This window comes from Carassius auratus, chromosome 34 (genome assembly GCF_003368295.1).
Source record: "Carassius auratus strain Wakin chromosome 34, ASM336829v1, whole genome shotgun sequence".
Lineage (NCBI taxonomy): Eukaryota > Metazoa > Chordata > Actinopteri > Cypriniformes > Cyprinidae > Carassius > Carassius auratus.
Window position 1 is genome coordinate 18,496,832 of NC_039276.1, and position 11,503 is coordinate 18,508,334.

General features: G+C 37.4%; 1 protein-coding gene across 1 annotated transcript; it reads right to left on the reverse strand.

Moving 5' to 3' along the window:
- Positions 1–4,010: 4,010 nt before the first annotated feature.
- On the reverse strand, positions 4,011–11,483 carry LOC113053437 (insulin-induced gene 2 protein-like). The gene is made up of 6 exons (XM_026218453.1): positions 11,210–11,483; positions 8,880–9,184; positions 8,569–8,693; positions 8,062–8,228; positions 7,803–7,902; positions 4,011–5,316 (listed from the first exon to the last, which is right to left on the reverse strand). Exons 2-6 carry the CDS (start codon positions 9,124–9,126, stop codon positions 5,275–5,277), a joined length of 681 nt encoding a protein of 226 aa, XP_026074238.1. The 5' UTR covers positions 9,127–9,184; positions 11,210–11,483; the 3' UTR covers positions 4,011–5,274.
- Positions 11,484–11,503: the final 20 nt, after the last annotated feature.

An 11,503-nucleotide genomic window follows, 5' to 3' on the forward strand; every position in this document is an offset into this window, starting at 1 on the left:
CTTTGTCCTAGAAGTCAGCTATTACGTTCGCAGAAATGCACAGACATTTCTCAGAGAATGGCATCAATAATGTTAAAAAAACAGCCGCTTGCACTCCAGTTCAATGTTCGCTTCACGATGGCCAACACTTTCATTCACAACGTAGACTTGAAGAGACTTGCTGGCCTGTCGCTTCCGTTTCGGAGGTGTAGGAACCACTTCATCTGCACTCTTGCTTTCAGTCCACGGTTTTGGGTCTGATCGGTGGATCTATCAGACCCAAAACTTTGTACATCACACAGGAAATAAATGTGAAAGTTGGTTCTGTGGTGGCCTTGTGAAGTCCAACAGCTTCAAGCTTTACATCAGCACATTTTCCTTTGGTTGCAATTTCATTCAGAAGATCAGAAAATGATTTTAGCACCACAGACACTGTATCAAAGTGGCAAGTTTATCGTTGGTCCAGCATCCTTTTACGCTTCTCTCCCTTATACTGTGCAGCTACAGTGGGCTTTCTCAGAAATTTGTAAAGCACAATGAAAACAAAAAAGATTCTCGTGGCGTAAGTCTTTACTGTCAGTGTCCACACTGATTATTTGGAGCTCAGACCCAGAGGTAGTAGCAGTTGCTGCAGGTCCTTTCTTTTTAATCCATTTTCAAAAGTCGATGGTGAAATTATGGAATGTTCATAGCCTTCGTGTTTGCTTTCCGTAGGGCAAGGAATTTTACATAATGTTATTAGGGTTGGGGAGCACGCTTAATCAAGCGACCAATCAAAATTTGACCTTGCCTAACACAATACCCTAACTAAAATATTGCTATTTTAGCTTATTATTTACTCTAGGTATACACTTCGTAAATGTGATTTTTAAATAGCAGATTTTATAATTAAATTTAACATTAACATTAATTGTGATTTGAAGGGGGTGAGATAGTGCTGGTGAGGTAGTTTATAATAACTATACACCTGTTTGTAAAGAAATTGATTGTCAAGTGACAAAAGATTGAACAATTTGAAAGACTCGAAAGATGAACTAATCAATTATTTTTCCAGTTCGGACAGCATATGTTTAGTTTATGGGGCTGTCACGTGATGAACAAATGACTCAAACCCTTGTCAGATAAAGACTTGTCAGATAAGAGGTGAGGTGAGCTAATCATAGACTGAAGACCCAGGTAAATAATTAGTACATTATTTCTGTATTTTATAGCATTATAGTTTTGTATTGTTTGTAGTGTGATCAACGTTTGAGTAAGTAGTAGATTTGTTAGGGAAGTAATATGTAACATTTTAATTACAGTTTGCCAAAATGAATTAAATTAATGACTCGAAAAAAGATTTGTTCATTTTGCGGAACGAGACTCAAAAGTCTGAACTTCCCATCACTACTAAGGACCTGTGTGCAGAGATTGCGGCTCAGGCCTTGGTAACTGAGTGGTACTAAAAATTTGGTAGCCATGTCACCTTCACTCTGAACATGGGCTTAATATAGCAACCCTTTTGATCCAATCATTTGTGTCCTGTATGATGTACAGAAGTCTCGCACAAAACCATATACCGTAAACCATTCATCTGGAAATGATCAGTGCAATGCTTCAAACAGACCCTGCACAATCTATTGCATACACTGCCAGCTTGTAGAAACAGGGGGTCGCATGTTTGCCTCAGGTCCTCTTTTGTTATAAAACCATCCATGGGGGTGCCACTTTTTTTAATACTTGGACAGGAACCACGGTTGTCAGTGGATTTTCTGTTTGGTAGCGGCGAACCAAACCACATAGATAACAATTTGACTGAAAAACTATCAGAAGAGAAGATAAAGTGAAAGAAAGAAAAAAAGAGGTGGCTTTTCTGCATTACGTATGTTTTTCAGGGGTTTTTTATGTTGAAAATATGTTATAGAAATATATGAAATTTAGACATAATATACAATTTAGACTAATATACAAATTAGTGTTCATGATTCGTCTGCCAGTGGGTACACCACCCCCACCCCTTTCTTATGAATATATATATAACTGCACAAGTAATCATTTTCCCATGACTCTATGTTGTCATTTTTTTCAAGGTTTTTTTTTTTTTCTTTTTCTGAAAGATAAAAACCTGGTAGATGTTTGTCTACAGCAGAACTAATACAAAATCTCAAAAAGCAGATAACTTTCACTCATTTCATTTAATCTCCCTTATTGCTTCCTGAACCTCTGAATTTATTTCAGCTGACTACCTTTCTATTTTCATAATTAATTTAAAATTGACTATCATTTTGACTATCTCAATTTGTACCTGAAATAGTGAAATGTGTAACCACATCATGCATTCAACACTTTCATCATTTAATATGTTATCTATGTTCTCTGTTCTAAGTTTATGAGATTTGTAAATTATTCCATTCTTTTTTTTACTAACAATTTGTACAGTGTCCCAACTCTTTTTGGAATCAGGTTTGTATATGTTATGTCATTTTTCCCTTTTAAAACAATTACAAACAAGTTTCCTCTTTCTGAGATAATGTATGAGGAAATTACATTACCATTTTTTTTTCAGGAACAGCTGCTGTGATGATAAAAAAAAAATGTTTCCACTGCACATTGCCGTGTGTGTGTGTGTGTGTGTAAATGTGCATGTGAGAGAGTGTTTGTATGTGTCTGTGTGTGTGTGCGCATGCTTTTGTGACATATGAGGACACAACTTTGTATAATGACATGGGTATGACATAGTTAGTCGAAGTTGGGTCGTGTACAGTGTATAGTGACAGCAGTGTATTTAGGTTGTCTGTCTGTCTGCTCTCTTCCCCACAATCTCTGTGTGGTTGGTCAGCTTCTGCTGGTGGCCTAGCTACCACTGACCTTTTAACAGGTGGTTGCCGCACCATTTAAAACCAGTTATTTGACCGGGCTCATGCTGAGGTCCCTCGCACCCCTGCACCCTGACCAAACAGGCACCTACTCTGGGCCTGCAGTGATGAAGGTGTTCCTATCATAACAGAGTCTTGTACTGCACTCAAACGAATCAGAGACATCCACACATCACACAATTGTGGCCAACATGTCATATAATGCCACTGAATGAACTAGTGATTAGGATACAAAATTTTTACACTTCCATTAAGAAGTTTTGGGTCAATGAGACACTTCTTTTTCTTTTCCTCAAAAACCGAAACTTTTATTCAGCAAAGAAGCATGGGATTGTGTTACGGAGATGAGTCACAGTCGTTCGGATCCAAATGCAAAGCTTTATTTAAGAATGGTGACTTCGCCAACTGGTGGAGTGAGTGTGCTGCTTATATCTGTGTGTGTTAGCTGAAATGAGGTGCAGGTGTGAGTACAGATGCAGGTGTTTGTGTGCAATCAGAACCAGGAATGAGGCAGGATGGGAAATGGAGTTCTTGAATGAGTCCTGAGTGGAGTGCCCTCTACTGAAGATCATGGGCACTCCAACTAATGATCATGACAAAGGCATAGGTCACCCAAAAATCATAATTATGTTATTAAAAACTCACCCTCATGTCGTTCCAAACCAGTAAGACCTCAATTTATCTTCGGAGCACAGTTTAAGATATTTTAGATTAATCCACAAATGACTTAAGCTGTTAACTTTTTTTTATGTGGCTGACACTCCCTCTGAGAAAACAAACCAACATCCCGGAGTAATTCATGTACTCAAACAGTAAAAAAAATCTGCTCAGTTACTGTGATTTTGTAAGGAAATAAATTAATAATTTAGTGACACGTTTGCAGGTTCATGTTTCTCTGACATTGGTTAATGGTCACGTGGCATGCAGGCAAACAAATAAAATATTTAATCTTTGTCAGTGTATTTAGATTGTTATTTTAAAGTGCTTTTTTTTCTTTTCATGATTTAGTTTCTTTTAAGCTTTTCGGTAAACGTGAAACCCCCCGCAGTTCTGTTATGAACACTATAATGTACCGTTTAACGCTCATCATTACTTTCTGTGATTCTACAAAACCTCAAAAAGCAAAAGAGACACAATGAAAACACATTTTTACAATATTACACAAAGAAAATAAACTCAAAGGAAGTCTCTTTTAATAGATGTAATAATAACAACAACTTTTAACTTCAAAAAAACAGTAAATGTGGTAAAATACAAACCCTGGATCAAGTAATAACCCATGCATGACAAAACATCCCGAAATGCTCCTTTCAGATGTCACATATAAACTGTACAATTACTCTCGCAAGTCTACAATTGTTTAAGTCGTTAAATCTCATTGTAACACTGAAAACATACTGATCCCGCATACCTTGCATTCTACTCAGCATTTTAGAAAATATCCCCCAAATAATAATAATTAAAAAAAAAACTCCCTTAATTTATCCAAAATCAGTGCACAGATGGTGGTTTGCCTGTTCCTTCCTCTTTATTTTGAGCTTCAATCTCTTGCTATTTTAAGGCTTTGGTAATTTTCAATAGAACACCATTAAGAATCACTTAGATTTTATTCTGAAGTCAGTTATTTATATCAGACATTGAAGTGATTTCTGGAGCTAAGGGATGCTTCATATAGTCAAACCTGAGGAGTTCTTCGGGTCTAGCAGGGAATGATCTGGTTATAAAGAGGAATATATCACAATAAAATATTCAAGTTGTAATCAAAGCGTTAATCAACACCTTGCTGAACCTCCCTCTCCCAACTAATGAACACAGCACACTGATTAATCTGTTAGAGAATATGATGCCTTCTGTGTGTTTACAGACACATGTGACGGGTCAGTTATGCTCTAATGCCCACTAGTGGTGGATATGAGCTGGCCTTCAACAACGATTTGATGCCCTGTCATAATACTCTATATTACTTCTTATAAGTGATTGTTTTACATGGAGAATGAGATCCGATGATGGAGCTCTGTCCAGGTGACTCTCCTCCACGCGTCATGGAGGATAGAGGCCACAACAGCAGGAAGATCATATAGAAAAAAAACCTTGTGATTCAGTTTTGTGTCTGTGCATGTAATCCATCTAAATATTCAATCAATGTTTTGTCCATCTTGTACACACCAGGCTCAGTCATTCAGTTTGATCAGTCAGAGTCAGTTTGGCACTTAACTGCAGCTGCTTGCATTTGAGTGCCAGCGAAGACAGTGTGAGAGTGTGTAAACGACATTTTATCTTACTGTTACACACTCTTAGAGAGCCTGAGGAGGCAGAAAACAGATCATAACACGGTCATCCTCAAACACAGACGGTAGCTCCTCCTCCGTCAGTCATGGTGCTCCTGCTGGACTCCTCACTCTTCATCCTGGGGTTTTCCTTGTGTGCAGACCATTCTTCATTAATCCTGGTGGGTCTTTTCCTGACTGACTTTGTGCTCGTACTGCAGCAAATTAAGAAACACAAATCATTCCAATGCATAGTGTTTCAAAGGAAACTCCATTCTACAATTTTAAGAACTTCTAAAGTGTTTATAAATAAATAAATCATCTTACACAACCCCCCAAAAAATGATCATACACTATATTGTAAAAAAGTTTGGGCTTGGCAAGATTTTTTATTGATAGATTTTTTTTTGTTTGTTTGTTTTTGAAAGAAGACTGTAAAGGTCATTGCACACTGATTCAAAAATTTTCGCATGCGTTTTTCGTATTCGTGATCCGAAATATTTGTCACGCACAGAGACCTTGCACACTGAGTCCGATGCGTATCAATCAATGCATTTACGAAGAAAAAAAAAAACACTGCAAAACAATAAAAAGTGTCATCTTCAAATAGTGAGGATGATTGTTTGTACGGAGCCCCTCTGGTCCCACTTTGTCAAAAAAATTAAAAGAAAGAAAAGAAAAAGAAAGAATCTCGTGGCCTCAAGATACTAACTCGTGGCCTCAAGATAGTGAAGTGTCTGACACATGGACCCTTTGTTATTAAACTGGACCCTGTACTGTAGTGCAATGTAATACTTCACATTCTGTTTTAATATTCAGTGTAATATAGTTTGCTGCAGTTCTAGTTTATTTATTTACTAGTATTGTTCATCACAATCAATTCGATCATGTAAATACAGTAATATAAATCTTGAAGGCTGAATATCCATAGTCCTTTATAATTCTTCTTCATATTTTATTGCATATATTTAAATTTTTTACATGTATATAGGCCACGAGTTACTTATCTTGAGGCCACGAGTTACTTATCTTGAGGCCACGAGTTAACTTATCTTGAGGCCACGAGTTAACTTATCTTGAGGCCACGAGATAGTTATAATTTTTTTTTTGACAAAATTGGATCAGAGGGGCTCCATATGTTTGTCCTCTCTCATCTTAAAAAGAGAAAAAGAAAGAGGAAATATTGGGTCCATCCACTCCTGCGATTGCGTAGAGAGGAAGGAGAGTTCCACCTCCTTATCAAGAAGAGCGGGATTATCCAGAACGATTCAAAGGTTACTTTAGATTGTCAGTGGCTCAGTCTGATGTTATTCTATCAATACTGGAGCCACATTTAAAAAATAAAAAAAACACCAATTTCTGTGAATCAAATTGATACTGAACAGAGACTGGAAGTAATTATGTCTAAGGTATCGTGCACACACACACATACACACGGTTTACAGGGACTTGATGTGCTATAATTATAGCTGTGATATAATAATATTTGTTGTTTTATTGATACAATAATATTTGTATATATAATTGTAGGTATCTGAGCACTGGCGGTTCATTCACCACCACTGCCAGCAGTTTTACGGTGGCTCTGAGTTGTCAAAACGTCTCTCAAAATGAGTTTTTATTGCAGTCAATTACTTTTGACGGATGTGAAAAATGCAGAAAATCGAACCTGTTCCGAATTTTTTTTTTGACAGAGACGAAGGTTTCGGAGGCAGTGTGCAAAGCGTGATTTACATAACGTGAGGTTGAATTCATTTTTTGACGGGCAAAAATTTCGCATGCAAATTTTTTTTTATACAATTTTAATGGTAAAACATTAATATTGTGAAATATTACTACAGTTTAGAATAACTTCTCTATTTGAATATATATTTTAAAATGAAAAATATTTTACAAATATTTTACAACCGGAGTCACCGTTGAATAAACACTTTAAAAGAACAGCATTTATTTTAAATAGAAATCTTGTAACATAAATAAATGTTCTTACCATCACTTTTAAAGAATCCTTGAAGAAGAAAAAAATAATTATCTAGTAATGTGAAGCATTCACTGATCGAATCTCGCACCTCCCGATCTGCTCGTACATAAATCGGGACACCCACGAATATTATCAAACATGTTTGATATTTAGGATTTAAATCGGGATGATGATGGATATATAATTACGTCAGTACTTTCACAGCCAATGCGCAAAACTGCAAAACAGCTGATGTATTGCTTCGTTGGATAGTGGAGATAGAGGAAACTGTTTCTTGACATTTTGTAGTAGCACAACTGTCTGTATAATGTGTCCAAAAACGCATCACAACTGTAAGGAGAAAGAGAAGTGCTGGAGTGAAATCGCCTCAGTATGAATGCACTGGGTAGGGTGCACAAAGATAGCACGCTTAAAAAATATTCAGTGATGATCTGCTGCGTGAGATCACGTGAAGTGCTACCTCTGGCATGATAATCTTAATATCTTCGATGTTCAAATCCTGTAGTGTGTGCATGTTTAATATTTGAGGGAAGATAATCTGCCAAGATTCTCCTCATGTGTGTGCTGCAACCAGATTTCAATATCGGTTATGATTTTAAAACTCCTGTAGTGTGAGCCAGACTTTACTGACCCCAGAAGTGTCACATCAGTTCACAGGTCACTAGGGTTTGAAACAGAGTTTGAGCATGACTATGTGAGAGAAAGTATGTGAGAGTTTACCAGAGCTAGCTGTCGTCCAATGTTCCCCACAGTTATCACCCCTGCGAAGAAGATACATGGCAGCCAGGAACGAATGTACAGGAAGTCAGGGGAGGTATATCTGCACACATTCACACATGTGAAGTGAAGCACAAAAAAAAAAACACACAAAAAAAAGCTTATAATGATGCAAGTGTAAGCAGTAAATCGTACAGCTACTGCTCTTGGTGTGAACAGGCTTTAACACACTCCATCGTGCAGACTTATAACTGAGACTTACTGAAAGACTCCATTGTAAACCAGTAGCTGGGTGGCCAGCGTGGCAAGTATTGCAATGATGACTCCCAGCCCAAAACCACTGCGTGAGCGATCGAACGACCACCACAGGCCGACAGACAGGGCAGCCAGCGTCAACGACAGCTGCACGTTATTGGCAAAGTCTACCTTCTGTTGGCAGCAGTGTTAAAGATAACACGTCGTTCAAGAGCAATTTGTTTTTGTACAATCGAGTGCAGCGGTTATGATGTATTTTTTGTAGACCACAACCCAGAAACAAGGTAGCACTTTAGCACTGTCCTGATATTTTTGAATATTCGTATAAAAGCCTGAAATAAAGTCAGTGGTTCACAAAAGCTGTTTTAGATGCACATAAACTACATCAGTGAATCCCAATTGGGATTTTTTTTTTTTTACCTTTGTTGCATGGTGACTTTAAGATATAAACAGTAAGACATAAACAGAATTTATTGACATAATGACTTTGTAAGATAAGAAACGAGAAGGATACAGCACTGGCATGGTTTATACCCACAAAGACGGCCACACAGCGCATCACATTAGACCACTCTCTCTTGAGCTGATGCGGCTCCCCCAGACGACGATCCATACAGGGGTACAGCAAACCAATCAACGCTGAAACAAAGAAGAGGGACATTCAATTTAATGTCCCATGCAATGTCGCAATGGCATCATAGATTGGGAATGACAACAGCATTTTTTTTTTTTTTTTTTGAGAAACCTCTTTTATCATTTTAGCATGCCGGAAGCAGTTCACACAGTGTTTTCTTAATAATAAATGTTGTGTGTGTGTTTGTGTACCTGCGGCTGTTCCACAGCAGGGTGGAACCCACCAGGCGGATGAGAAAACACTGCTGATGACGTCTGGAGGGAAGAGTGTGACGTTACGCTGCACTTGGAGCAGGTTCAGCACGAGCGCTAGAAACACGCCCACCATGAAGAGCATTGCAGCACGGATCAGCAGGTTCATAGTTCGGTTGGTGATCACGCTGATGTAGGGCCCGCGGCGCATCAGAGCTCCACCACTCAGCGACGAAACCTCCTCCATGGCCGCTGTGACAGAAGGATGTCAGCTACATCTGCTGCTGTAAGCTGACATCACATGCCTGGAAAGGAGAAGGTTATAATCATGATGATGCTCATATAATCCCAAAACCCAGACATAGCTGGCTGCACAATAACAATTTGACTGACCAAACAGAATGACCCAAGAATCTGCATAACTGTGGATAGGATTATCTGGGGTTTTGTGCATTTGACATTTTACTTATTCTATAATTGAGATACATGTAATGTCAATTGATGATGATTAGCTTTTTTCCTTTTCCCTCATTTGATCTATTATGGGAAAGCATATTACATTTGCATACTAATACTGCGTGCACCTCGTGTTGCTTGAAACTGTCTCGATGACTTTTAAATTAGAGTCTTTGCAGTGTCTTGTTTTGAAGTTGAAGTCTTGAGTTCAAAATGATGATTTAAATAAAAGTCAACATTATCTACATTAAAATGATTTCTAACTTTCAAACTATTTGTAAATAAATTAGTATGTTTAGATTAAATTTGATTTTTTTTTTTCATGTGGTGGACATTTTGAATTTTTAAGTGTCCTCTCATTAGGTCTTCAACATTTTATCTTTTAACTACAGTATCATCAAAATATACCCAGAACAGCATCCGGTGTCAGCCCAGATCCGACCCACATCTGGACCAGATCTGGGGCCAACACTATGTTGCTGTCTGGGTATTACTTTGCCAGTCAACGATGCTGGGAACATTGTTATGATTTTACATACATTTACTTAGACTGAGGTTAACATGATCAAAAAAAAAAAACTGAATAATAAAAAAAAAAAACTAAAAAAAAAAACTAAATATGGTTGGCCAGACAGGGCATGTCACTGAAATTAGTCAAATGGTGAAAGTAGCAAAGTATGTCACCCATCAAAGTAGTGCTGGGCGGTATGATCAAAAATTTATATCACTGTATTTTTCAAGATTATACTGGTTTCACGGTATATGACTTTGTTTTTTCTTTCATGCATGACCGGGTGTAAACCACATTTTCTACTGTTTGAGAGAGAAAATAGGCTTCAGCCGTAGATTGACTTAGAATGCCCTATTTTATATATTGTCGAAAAATTCCACTCTAAAGCGGATGAAGCGGCCCTGTACCACGTCTAAGTTACTCTGTAGAGCCGTTTCTTGAATTACATAGTTATCAAGACAGCATTCACTGATGACAATGAATTGTCTACTGTAGTTATATTATATTTTATACATACATATATATATATATATATATATATATATATGTATATATCATTTCAGGTTATAATTTATATTCACACAGGTTGGAGTATTGCAACTTTGCAGAACATCTCTTAAAATGACAAAACAATATCTTTAAGGCAGATTTATTATAAAAAATCCTTTCTCTACTGACTGTTGTGAAGTGATCACATGAATTTCTGCATAAAAATTATTCTTAAAGATCTGGCAAAACAGATAAAAAAAAGTGTTAGATGCATGTGTTACTTAAAGTGTAGCCCTTAACCAGTGTGTTTGTCCGAATTATATCTTACAAATTAACTGAGGAAATATTGCCATTGCCTTCTATAACCAAACTGTAGTTTAACAACTAAGCTTAACTAGTAGCAGATATATTACATTGACAGAATAAATAAACTGAAACCAACAGTACTTTTACTGAGGATACATGCTGTTTTCTTACTTTTTTGTAATATCTATATTATAAATCACGTGACATTAGATTACAAAAAATGAGAAACAAACACTTAAAACCCCTGGTCACTTGGCAGGAGAGGTTAAATATCTCTAGTTGTTAAAGGAGGCCTTTCAGCACCACGCTTACAAAGTAAACAGACTCTGAGAAAAGATTAGCTGAATAACGACTGCGATTCATTAATAAAGGACACAGTGATCATGAAGTTTGTGGAAGCTGCCTGACTTCTCCGAAACATTATAATACAGCTCCACTCGGAGTGTGTGTCCCAGGGAGGAAAGACCTTGAGTAAAGCTAATATATACAACACCTTAACTTATTAACCCCACTGTAATTGATATGATAACTAATAAAATCAACGAATAAACTGTCACGAATCACTCACCGTGCTCCTGCTTGAAAGAACCGTATGTCTTTCTCTGAACTGAGATGTTGAAGTCAAAGCGAAGGGAGACCTTTTTTTCCCCGTGGATAATGATGAACTTCCGCCCCACTGACAGCGCGCTGCTTCTGCAGCCAATCAGAGCGGGCGCTGGTGACGTAAGAAATAAAATATTTTGTGACGCTTCCTAACACTCAAGATTATGATTTTATTAGCAAATACATTTAATTCCATATAATACACTGTCGTATAAAAAGGTCAATGTAACGTTACACAAAATGACCCCCCCCCCCCCCA